Here is a 12,818-nt window from a genome sequence, read left to right on the forward strand (position 1 = left end):
AGGTTTGTTGCGCAAGAGCTCCAAGTCAGCTTTAATTGCACAGCCTGAATTATCCCACCCGAAAACAGTGACACTGGAAGTATCCAGAGTCCTAGTTTCATGGTCAGACTATGGAAAGAGTGAGAACACCGTATGGTGGATGGTGAGGAGGACATAAATCTACATTTAATCAAAAAAGGAGAGAGAGGGGGAAACAAGTAATAAACTCGATTAACAATATAATTAGAGCAATAAAACAGGGCAATCAAACAGTGAGCAACAGGCCAATGAAGGGCCATAAAATTAAACTCATTAGTGATCTTTGAGTGCCTCGTATTATGGCATTCTCCGCTGGAGAAAATGGCAAACTGCAACTGCAAACCCACACAAAGAAACTTCAGGGCAAGTGCAAGTGCAAGCATCAGAGGAGTGACCCCCCAAATTGCCCTGGGTACTGCCCTGGCCCTGGGAACAGAAGTCAGCTTTCACAATAGACCCTGTAAAAATTCAGAGATGTTAGGTACCAAGTCACTGTCCTAATGACTAGCAGCAGGAAAGATGCTGGGATGATTGGCTGGGCAGAGAGGCTCCCTTGCTAAGGCATGGACAAAAGGTGAGAGCAAATGAGCCAAAGCAGTAACGGGCTGTTTACAAATACGCAATTACTTCCAATGTCAGAAAGTACTGACTTTTTTGGGAGGGGGGGTGCTCTGCAATAAAGGGACCAAATTCAGCCCCACTCAATACTGGCGAAATGCCCATATACTTTTGCCCGATAACCTCTCTTGCCAGGCTGCTAAGCTTTTAATAGGAAAACATTATCGGCAGACAGATACTAAGCTTTTAGTTTCTTGAGAGAAGGAAGGGGGGTACCAGAAAACAATGGACAGAAAGCACTAACTTTCTTCTTGCTTTAAGCTCCAAACACAGGTGCTTTACGAGCTGCTGTCTTCAAAATCAGCACCCTTTGTTGACGCAAACCCTTCTTAGCTCTGAATCATTCTGCTACCAAGGGCCTCCTTTTCTAAGAAGAGTCATCCCAGAACAGCAATCTTATTAGTCTGCAGCAGCAGTACAAAGGCAAAAGCTGGCATGACACCTTCGGGACCAATTTGTTTATTCTTGTAGGCTGTTGGCCATAAAAGTGCACAGCACTTGATCTAATGTGTGGTGTTCAATAGCCAATAGTGCAATATAAATGCAAATTCTAACTTGTAGCTAACAGGGAACAGAGGATACACTAAAGGGAATCCAGCTTGGGGGGGGGATAAATACATAAACCAGGGGGTTGCCAACTGTTTTTGACTAGTGGACACACTTCACATTTTGAGAAAGTGCTGAGGGAATCCATCACAAAATGGCTGCCGTGGGATGTGACATAATAGAAAATGGCTGCCAAGGGCAGCATAGTATAGCACAAACTTGAGAGACACAACCACCCCCCACAACTTTATGCTTGCCATCACTATGCCTTGATTATGGAGATCGCACACAGATGCTGTCCAATAGCAAGCACTCCTCAGTACCAGAAAAAATATACAAGGTAGCCACAACACTCACATTCAAGGAAAAAACTTCAAAGGTAACTGCACATTTTACCACATAACTTTCTAGAAGGGGTAAAAAAATGCTTTTTTATTTAAAAAGAAATGAAAACTGAGTGTCTGGTGCTCCTGCCTAGAGGCACCACTGAAAACCTTCGTGGACCTGGAACTCCCTGCTCCAAAGGCAACAAGACTCAGCCTCCACACTTCTGAATTTAAAATTTAGATGCAAGAATCTGTTTCAGCTTAGTTCACTTGAGTTCCAAGACAGGAACTGAACAGGTTGCACAATGTCACCCTCTCATCGAACCCTCCAGCCCCTTGCTCACGTGTGCTTTTGACAGAACAGACCATGTACCAGTCTTGAGTGCCGTTGTCTGATCCTTACCTCTAACCTCCAAGCGGCTCTCCTTTTCCAGAGCACCCTCAGACATGGCTAAAAGAAGCAGCCATCAGAAGCACTCTTCAGTCTGAAGAAGGGTACAAAGAAGAGGTGCTGCCGCTTTGTTCAGTAACAAGCCTAAGGCTGTGCAGCTCCAGAGTGGTGGCGGCACAGCACGGCAACAAAAAGCCCAAGGATATGTCTGCCTGCTTCCTTTCAGCTAGTCTCTTATTACTCCAGTGCTCACCTGTGCGTAATTCCCGTACATATAGCCTTCCACACTTGTGGTTTGTGGGCGGTGGCGGGGTGTGTGTGTGTCAGTGTTGCTTTGCCTTCTCAAGACAAGGCTGCACAGCTTGTGACTGACTATTGATGGAGTGTGCGCCAATGTCTAGGGCAATGGGCATGACTGTGGGGTGTGTACAAAGGAGGTGATTTCTTCTCTAACTTTCCTGTTTTTTGCTCTTTGAATTCCTTTACTGGAAGAGCTTGCTTTCTCCCTTTTCTACATGGGACAGCTTAAACTGGGAGAAGGAAATTAAAGTTGTACACCTTCAAAGTTTATGTCAGGACTGAGCATTACAAACAGAGAGACAAGAGGTAACAGAGCATGCTTGTGGCAGCAAACAAAGAGACATGCTGTCAAATTTTCAGTCGTGTTTGCCTTGCGATACCAAGCAAAGAGAAATGAAAGGATAGAGAAAGAAGGATTCCCTGCCGCCATCTCATCTAATGTCGTGGGCTAGCCCCAAACAAGAGGGGGGACAAGCAGCAGAGAACTCAGGAACTTTGTTCAGTGTGGCCTCCTTGCAAGACGGGGGAGGGGGAGTCTGGTTTTGTCTTCCAGAGAAGACTTAAAGCTGTAGGTAACATGGAACTGGTTGAGAGGCAACCATGCTGGAAAGGAGACATCCTGGGTGAATGGTGCACAGAATGAACCCAAAGAGTTGTGGTCAATGAGAAGCAGATGAGCAAAGGTGGATCCAAGCCTAGCAGGGAGGAAATTTCAGCCTCTCCCCAAAGGTGTCAGAGGACTTAAAATTAAGCTAGCTGTGTCTGCATTATGTGCAGCAGTAATTAATAGTAGAGCTGGGCAAATTCTGGTTAGCAAGCACGTTCCAGTAATAATTCCCATAAGAGGACAGCCTTCGTTCACTGCTAAAGCTACCCCATCACCACCTATGCCTGCACAGGAGATTAGAGCAGAATGACACTCATATCATGAATGAACTTGAAGAGCAAGAGCACTTTGCCAAGCCTGCCGCTTCAATAATGATGATACTGATACTGATAATAATATAATTTATTATTTATACCCTGCCCATCTGGCTGGGTTTCCCCAGCAACTCTGGGTGGCTTCCAACAGAATTAAAAGCACAACAAAACATCAAACATTAAAAACTTCCCTAAACACACATGCAACACACAAACACATTTGCCAGCTAGTTCCTCAGAGGTATCTCTAAGTTCAAAAAAAGGAACACATAAAACACTTCCAGTCAGGGTAATTTGGTTGTGTACTTTTTGACATTTTGTTTATTGTTTGTGAGCACCTTTGTTATGTTTGCAGTTATGTAATTTTTTTTTATATGTTGTAAACCATCTTGAGTATGGTTTTATCTTTGGAAAACACAGATACAAATAAAACAATTGATTGATAACAAACTGGGTTAGTAAGGAGTTAACAACAACAAACCAAAACAGTTAACAGCAGAAAGCCTTAAAAGTTGCAAAAGATTGAAATAAGGGAAATGCAAAAGCCCATCATTTTTGGTGATGGCAGAGAACTTAACACAAAAACTATGACTGACTAAAGGACAAAATAAAAATGACAATAGTGCTGCAACTTGATATCAGATACCAACTAAATAAGATCACAATATGCACTCACCCATGCAGTACGTACCGATTTGGAACTTGTGACTCCCCATAGGGTTGGAAATCAAATGCTCCACATTTTCTACAGCTTGTCTGAGGTCTGGGATAGCTTCACTTGACTGAAGGGATGGATCTCCTGACATTTAACTCTGGACATTAAGTCTGGCCTGAGGTGCACTGTGAAATATCAGAGCAGCACCTGAACCAATCCTATCATCAGCACTCGACCAGCTATGCACCAGGGTCCAAAAGGAGGCAAACGTCTTATACCTAATAACTTCTCTCATACAACTCAGGCCAATTATTTATGGCCCAGTGAACAGGCTCTCTCATCTACCATGGCAGGAAAGTAAATAAATGAAGGTTAACATCCCTGGCAAACTCATTTGATACACTGCATTGGTGGTGATGGCAATGGAAAGAACAGGCTTAATAAAGCATTTTTACACCACATAAACTGTATTTTATGCATGTTTGCCTCCTCATACCACCAAGACTAAGAGGCAGAAGGTCTCTGGGGGTTCTCAGTAAAATGTCTCCATCACAGAAGGGAAGCAGCAGCTAATAACCACGACTCAAAGCCAGTGTCTTATTTTAGCTGCACTGTCGGGCTCGCAGTACTTTTGGGCGAGAAAAAGAGGTCTTCAGAGGCCTGCTAAATATTCATGGGCTCCAATGACGAAACCTCACCTAACTCAGCCTGGTTCATATGGAAGGAAATAAACTCTCCATTTATTCTCCCATTCCTCCTTTGCTGTAAAAAGAAAAAGAAAGTGTGTCCATTTATTCCCCGCCCTCTAATGTGATGGGCAGTAAAAATGACAGATGGTGACTATGAGAATAGCTCATGCTCTGAAACACTGAGGCAGGTGTTTCTGAAGAGAAGTAATACAAGATTTAACTTCTCCTTGGGCCTCCTCTCAAGCCTTCCCTCAATCTAATCCAATTGGGGAGAGGGATGTATTTTGGTTGTTTTAAGAAGTGGCAAGTACAACGTGCTCACTATTTCCGAGCCCAGGGTGGGCAATATCTGGTCCATGGGCACAATTAGGCCCCCCAAATCTCAAAGGTGGGCCTGCCAGAGCAAACCTGTCACCCCACTCCTAGTGCACCAGCTAATTGGGCTCCAATCCTCCCATGCCCATCCGCAAAGTATTTGTTCACCGTTCGGAAAAAAGGAATGATTTTATCCAGTAGATTGTGTTTTTTCTTTCATCCACTCAGGAAACATAAGCTGCCTCCTTCCTTAAAGTCCCTGAGGGAAGATATATGAGAGGGAGAGAGCCATGAGGGAGAAGGTGGTTTGTGTTTCCTATGTGGGTGAGTAGACTCAGTCACCTATGCTATGTCTTGGTTATAACTGGGAAGCTTTGGCCAGTTCTTTCTCACTGAATGAACCAGTGTGAAAAGCCACCATAGTCCACCGACTAGAGTGTAATGAACAACCTGGGGTTCATGGACCCTCTCTGCCAAAAGAGCCGCTGGCAATGGTCACCTCACAGAGCAGTTCAAGGCACACCATGTGATTAAGACTGTAGGAGACTTTCTACATTAAACATGCCATTAAAAATTATAAACAGAAGCAGAAAAGAGGCTCACACGGATGAAACATTAAAATACCTGCCCATCGTGGATCATCATTGAACCATATACAGTGGTACCTCGGGTTAAGACCTTAATTCTTTCTGGAGGTCCATTCTTAACCTGAAACTGTTCTTAACCTGAAGCACCACTTTAGCTAATGGGGCCTCCTGCTGCTGCACGATTACTGTTCTCATCCTGAAGCAAAGTTCTTAACTCGAGGTACTATTTCTGGGTTAGCAGAGTCTGTAACCTGAAGCGTCTGTAACCTGAGGTACCACTGTATTTCTGGTGCGTGGTGAAGTATTTCCCCAAGCTTTAATGACTGGGGTACTATTTCTGGGTTAGTGGAGTCTGTAACCTGAAGCATCTGTAACCTGAAGCATATGTAACCTGAGGTACCACTGTACCAGGTCCCTTTCAACTCTACAATTTTATGAAGGTGGCCATCAGCAATTATTCTAAAGAACATGGCGTGGCTGGTTCTTCATAAAATGCTCCCCAGATTCCCTGATGCAATAGTAGTATTCACACTTAAGGGAATCAGGTAATCAGTTAGCACACATATAGAAACAGTTTTAGATCCTGGACAGACAAAGGTTCCCCTGGGAACTGAGGGGTGGTTACAGTCCATTGGTGTGCATGAGGACCACCCTGCTCAGTAACAGACATCCAAAGTGTTATGTACTGAAGTTCTCACCCTGGGCCAGCAGGGGGATACTGTAGATAGTTCAGGTCCACATATGCAAATAAGGGATCGAAAGTGATGTTCAGTGATTGGATAGTTACAGAAAATGGTTACTGTTGCATTCTAGTGGAGCTCTATATAAGCAGGCTGGCTGAACCCTTCAGTTCAGTTCTGTTCTGGCCTGTGAATAAACAAGAGCTGTTTGAAGAATCGCTGTGTCGTCTGACATGTTCACCCACAACTTAACACAAAGCCCCTTCTCTCATCCAACAGAGATTATGAACAGTCTTCTTGCCTAGAACAGCCTTGCTACCGTCTTATTTGCTCACCATGGGAAATAAGACACTGGAGATTGTGCACAGAACCTCCTTTTTCATTTACTTTATTTCGAAAGTAGATGCAAAATAATCCTTAATTAAATGAGGGCTGTAGCACTGGGCAAGGAGGACTTAACCCCTTCCCCAGCACTGCTTTTCTGATCTAGATCCACCCACATTACTATTTCACCTTTGGGATAAACATGGGGTATGTGTATGTTCTCCCTAATGGAGGTAGTGGCAGAATTTTAAAAACCACCCCCTTGTGCTTTATCTCCACTACAATTCATGGTAACCTCTTTTGCTATTAAAAGAAATTAAAGAGAGAGATGTGAAATCCAAATAGATTCTTCAACAGCTCATCTAGTTTAGCCCAAAGACAATTCTGAATTTGTGGCCAAGCTCCAAGCTCCATCTTGGCCTCTTATCACCAAACATGACACAAGTTTATGTGTTCAAGAATCAAAGCACATTCCCATAAATTGAATTCCTAATCCATGGAAGATCAAATTTTCAAGAGTTCCATGAAAAGACTTCAGTTGTGGTGCCAAAGCTATGGAACACTCCCCCCCACCCCCATTATTAAACCTTTGCTTTGTAGCTTCTGGCACAGTTAGGATTTTCCCATATGTTTTCAATTAGCAACATAAAGCAATCTTTTGCATATTAGAAGTAAGCCCAATGGTGTGAAATGGAGCTTACTACCAGGTAAACTATGTACGTCTATAGTCTTAATCTTTCTGAGTTTAAATTAAGTTTCTTTTTGTCAAGTTTGTAGGATTCAAAATTACATGTTGAGACAATCTTGCTTCCAACCTATTGCGCTATATTTATTAGTGGGAACTTTTTGCTGCATAAGGGATTTTTACTGACATTATTTGATCTTGTGTAATTGTACAGCACATACTAGGAACTAAAATATTTACAATGTATGTTCCCCGCTTACACAGCACTGTTAAGGGAAGGATAGGTGTGATCACAAACTTAGGTTTACAGCTTAAAACAGCAGCCCTGCTTCTGATGTCTCCTTTTTCCACACAGATATGGAAATGTGTGATGTGAGAGCCACACTTTGTGAATGTCCCCAAACAAAATGCACCAAGCTTTTTTCTTTGTGGGGGGAGAACTTATATGATGTGATGACATCAGCTCACACATTTCTGTAACTACTCAGATTGGGGGGGGGGGCTCAGTATGGGACAGTTGTTTCCCCCGCACTTTCTGAGCATATAGAATAGTTTGCATTTTGTCTCATCAATTCACACAGCTACCCTCCCTCCCCTTTTTTTGTATCATGCCAACTAATGGGAGAGCAAGATTTCCTTCCAAAATGGCTAGGCAATTCATCTTAACCTAGGTCCAAAACCAGCACTTTATCTGCTTTCTATTATAGTAACGGTTGTGCAGATTGACTTTTACACACAGCATCACTTTCCTTATACACCATACAAAGAAAGCATCTCAAATTTTCCAGCTCCCTAGCCAAAGAAAGGATCCTTGAAAGGCCGGCAGGGGCAGGATTACATATGTTCTGAGAAGCTCAGAACCATTTCCCCCCTCCCCCAACCAATTTTGCTTATTGAAAAAAAATATAAGCTTTTGTCCTCTTGGCTCACACTTTCAATGTATGAAAAACAGTCCTCAGAGTGTTGTGACAGCACAGTGATGTATGGCTAATGCAGGCCATAGGGGTTGGAGGGATAATTACCTCTGCATCTCGCTGGCTGGCAGACATCAAATACTTTTCTAGACATTTAGCAGAGACACCAATTAATCCGAGTCCTTGCTAGACAGCCCCAGAGCCTCAGCAGCTTCATCCACAAAGGCATGATAAAGTGAGTGTCAAAAGTCTGGCACTTGCGTTCTGGGGCCAGAGTGCACTTCACTTTCGCCACCCCTTAGCAGGAAGGAAGCCCATTTCTGTCAGCATAACAAGACTAATAAAGATGTTTCTAGGAGCAGGTTCTTATATTTTCTCAACAGCACAGAAGCTTGTCCATTTCCCCAGGTCAGGAAGGCGAGAGTTTGGATGAGAGCCAGTGCATCAGCAACGAAGCAGCTCAGGCTGGGAGCTTACATAGGAACTAGTGATCCACCCTTTCCTGGCGCTCCTGATTGGAGCAGGTGCTTCCCTCTCCTCCTGAGTAACCTCATATGCAGCTAGCCAGGCACTTGGGTGACCACTCTGAAGTTCCTAGCTCACTGTCCTCTCCACTCCCAAGACCCTGGGGGAAATTGTGGAGGAGAGATCTGAGAGCCGGCCAGAAATCCAAACAGCAGGAGTAGGGGACCCGAGTCCTGGAGACTGAACCCTGAATCGACTGGCCCTTCATAGAAATGGAGAGCTGGAAGGGATCGAGTCCAACCCCTTGCAATGCAGGAATCTCAACTAGATCATACATGACGGATGGCCAGCCAACCTCTGCTTGGAAACCTCCAAGGAAGGAGAGTCCAGAACCTCCTGAGGAAGATCCATCTTCCATGCATTATAAAAGGACACTTATTTGACCCCAGTCAAATACAACACTTATTTGACTCCAGTTATTTGACACAGGGGGAGAACCTACAGATACAGTCCAAAAGGCACACAGGGAGTTATATGAGAGAATTTTAAAAAGCAAGTGACCTGGTGCAAAAAGATCTTGTCATACGGAGGAGTTCTGGCTGCCTAGATAAAACACTATAGCCCCACATACTTTTACCTGGGAGTAAGGCCCACTGAACTCAGTGCAGAGTGCAGGCCCAGAACTGGCAGCAGCAAAAAGCAGCTCTGGCTTGCCCAGCCCTAACCATTGCCATCCCACCACTGCACTTACCTGACCTGACCTGACGGTTCTGGGTCGCTGGCTCTACTGGTCAAAACAGGAGTCTCATCGATCACACTCCCCCACTGGAAACAAACCAGGACTGCTCCAAGGAAATGCATGTGGCAAAAAGGAGCATTGGCCCTGGTGGGCCACCCCCTTACCCACTTGTGATTGGCCAAGCAGATAGCCAGCCAATCAGGATTTTAAACAAAAGAAAATATTTTTCTTCACTTCTCACTTCCTTCTGTGGTCCCCTAGCCTCTTGCTGTGGGCCGCCATTTACGCATTATTCACCTGTAGCCCCCTTGGAATATCCTGGGGAGCCCAGGGGGCCATATGGACCCTGGCTGAGAAACACTGGTCTAAAGATTCTCGCATTACCCTTCCAGCGCAGGAAGGAACAGCACTGGTATGGCTCTCACACTGCCTAAGTAATGACAGAGTCTAGTTAAGAGGCTTCCGACTGCTCTACATAAAACTTAAATTTCTCCTGTGTTTTCCTCCTTACATCACTCCTAGGAAAATACAGCAGATTCCCCTGATCTAACCTGAGGACCCCACAGAATAGTTTGGCTGATGCTTTAAGGCAGGGCTGCCCCCTTCCAATACAGATAGTGTTTCCATTATTTTCCCAGGGAGAATTCGACCAAATTCTGCTTCCTGGTGCAAGCACTGCAACAGGTCACTCACTCTCCAACTGCGCATCACAAATGGGCAAGGAAGAAGTGGTGGAGTTAGGAACAGAGCAGCTCTGCAATGCGGATTCCTGTGGCAAAGGCCACGGAGTCAACTGTTAGGGGAAATATCAGAGAGGTTAGGGGCACTTCTCCCTATTTCCCTTCCAACAGATTATGAATCTTCCTAGCCTTTACTTCATTTAATATAATACCTGTTTTCATTGGCCCTGGGGCTGCAAACGCATGTTGATATTTTGTTCCATACTTAAGTCAAATATTCTTGTCAGGGAGCTCTCTCAAACTGTTCTTCTTGCTACTTTTGAGTTAGGAAAATCCCGATTATAGTTTATTTGTTGGTGATGGTGGTGCTTCAGTTGCTGAATTGAGGACTGCAGGTTTTCCATCACATTATAAGGTTCCTTGCTGTTGCTCCACTCTCATTCATCAGCTTCAGCAGTAGAGCATATGCTCTACCAAACTGCATTCAAATGGACCCAGGTTCAATCACTGGTGTCTCCAGGTGGGTTAGGGAAAGGCTGTTGCCCGAAACACTGGAGAACCACTACCAGTCAGTGCTGACAATCCTGAGCTTGGTCTGTCAGACCAAGGCAGCCTTGAAGGTTTCTGTGTGGCAAGTCGTTCATTGTATTCTTGATATTTCTATATGTATACCCAGCCTTTCAGTAACCAACCAGCATTCCCAGGGCAGCTAACTAAAGAATAAAATTAATACAAATACAACACAACAACAGCACATTACTATTCTGCCCTTTCTTGCACAGACTGTTTGGGCCATGTGAGCTGGACAAATGCTTCTGTGTCTTTCATCTTCACTCATCTTCATGCCCTATGGAAAGGTCCATGGGAGACATTTTCCCTAATAGCTGGACCTCTCTCTCAAGCAAGAGATCCAGCTTCTTTCCTTACCAGCAGTTTCAAGTCCCAGTAACTTCTCTCTCCAGAGGAATGCCCACACCTTCAACCAGCTAAATCACTTTTGGGTCTCCAGCTCAGTGCTGTGTCATGGAACTAGATAACATTACTGTCAGATGCCTCTAGCACTTTTGTCAGGTTGGTATATCTGCTTGCTATCCACTTAAATACCCATAGGATGGAGCTGAAGTGCTTCCACCTGCCAACTGTGCATATGGCAAGACAGCTAGGCCATCATCTGCCTATGAGTGGCAGCTGTGTGTTGTTCCGGACAGACAATTTTTTCTCCTTCTCCTGATCCCAAGAGCTGATTATTCCCAGTCCTGTACCTTTAAGAGATTCCCAGAAGGGAAGATGCCAGCTTCTGGTAGCACAGTGGTTCTGTGATAGGAAAAAGCATACTAGATTAAAGTTCTGTGCCACACTTAAAAGACGGTGTAGGTTCTGGCAACCTTACCACAGATTGGGACACCTTGGGGTGCCTCAGTCACCATTACACTGAAGGCATAGGGGGCAAGATCAGCATGCAGAGGCATAATTTAAGGTATAGGAATAATTTAAAATTTAAACACAGACGGGGGGTCACACTATCCTAAGTGCATAGTTGACAGCACAAAGCACGTCTGCTTAATTGCACACGTGGCTCCAGGACTCGCTGCCTCCTTTGCGCCACTGTTCATTACAGCTCTAGCCTTTGTGTTTCCACATATTATGCAAATACAACAGCAGGCAGCTATTATGATCTCTGCCTTAGTCACTGAAGATCTCCAGTGCCTGTCACGTTTACAGAATATTCAGCCTCTCTGCAGATTTGCACATCTGGGAATAGCTTCATTTAGCAGAGAGAGGGGAAAAAAGTGATTCCTTTCACAACCTACTCCAAGGACAGATTACAATATATCCAGACCTCATTTTATCCTCACAGCCAAAGGAAGCATCGCAATGGAATATCAAGAGTATCATCCAAGGTCAGAAACGCAGGTGACCTCTCTAAGGTTATCAGTGGTAAGAGAAGGAACTATAATCCAAACCTGAAGATTCTCACACTTCTAGTTATCTATTTGTACATGTGTGATTCAGTCACACTGATGCACTCAAGAAAATGTAAATCCATTCAAAAGTTTAAAAGTTTGTATAAAGCATGTCACATTTTGGCTAAAAGGCAATTAAATATAAATGCATAAATCTTGGACCATCTTTGTCAAGAGATACAGACCACTAGAAATGTGAAAGTCAGCTATAACTACAGAATGAAATGTAAAACAAGAGTTTTAATCATCCTAGTGACAATCAAAGGGGCATTAAAATAATTTTGGCACTGCCTTGCTACCTCAAAAGCAAAAGAAGCCACTTGTTCTATTGTTTCTCTGTCAAAAAGCTTTAACAGAAACTGAAAGAATAGTTAAATTTTAAAAGGATTTATTGTTTTCAGTTACCACTACCTTAATCATAAGGATATCTACAAGACCACAGGCTCAGCCGCCTATTCAAGAATTTGATCCTGAACACATTTTTGGAAGATCAGCGTCAAATTCCACTGGAACTTACTTCCAACAATCTTTCTTCTAAGGAAAAGAAGAAACCATTAGCCTTGGAGTGCAGTGAGATTTGGTTTTTTTATATATATTTCCCCCACTTATTTTAGTGGTTTTGTGTCTTGGTGTTTTGATTGTTTTCTCTTTATTGCAAGCTGCCTAGAAAACTATACACATGTTATAAGCAAACACTATTGCTTTAAATGTTATCCTGCTTTGTAGTTTTATCTATTTTTATTCCCAGCTCAGGATAAAGGAAGCTTACTTTAACTGATGAAATGGACTACAGTTCACAAAAGACGGGGCCACAATAAATGTATTTGTCTGTAAAGGTGCCAGAAGAGCCTTTTGCTGTTTTTGCTGCAAAAGATTAGCATGACTACTCCTTTGCAAATTAGTTTAAGGCCACATGCATTAACATACAGGATCTGGTGACACACATCACAAACCAACAAGTTTAGCTGCATGTAACAAAATGGTGGATAAGATGAGGCTGT

At 43.7% G+C, this 12,818-nt stretch overlaps 1 protein-coding gene across 5 annotated transcripts in view; it reads right to left on the reverse strand.

The window, feature by feature from the left end:
- Positions 1–12,818, reverse strand: part of B4GALNT4 (beta-1,4-N-acetyl-galactosaminyltransferase 4) — a 177,173-nt gene that overhangs the window by 127,558 nt on the left and 36,797 nt on the right. Inside the window, exon 1 of one of the 5 annotated variants that reach the window (XM_082242319.1) lies at positions 9,196–9,316. The exons of 1 other annotated variant lie outside the window; for it this stretch is intronic. In XM_082242319.1, the coding sequence (XP_082098445.1) occupies positions 9,196–9,295 (100 nt within the window). In that variant the 5' untranslated portion in view covers positions 9,296–9,316. Of the gene's footprint in view, positions 1–1,911; positions 2,105–3,811; positions 4,489–9,190; positions 9,317–12,818 lie in introns of those variants that run through there. 3 more of the 5 variants (XM_082242321.1, XM_082242318.1, XM_082242320.1) reach the window with 3 other exon arrangements.

The sequence above is a fragment of the Podarcis vaucheri genome (assembly GCF_965113315.1).
Source record: "Podarcis vaucheri genome assembly, chromosome: 1".
In the NCBI taxonomy this organism is placed as follows: domain Eukaryota; kingdom Metazoa; phylum Chordata; class Lepidosauria; order Squamata; family Lacertidae; genus Podarcis; species Podarcis vaucheri.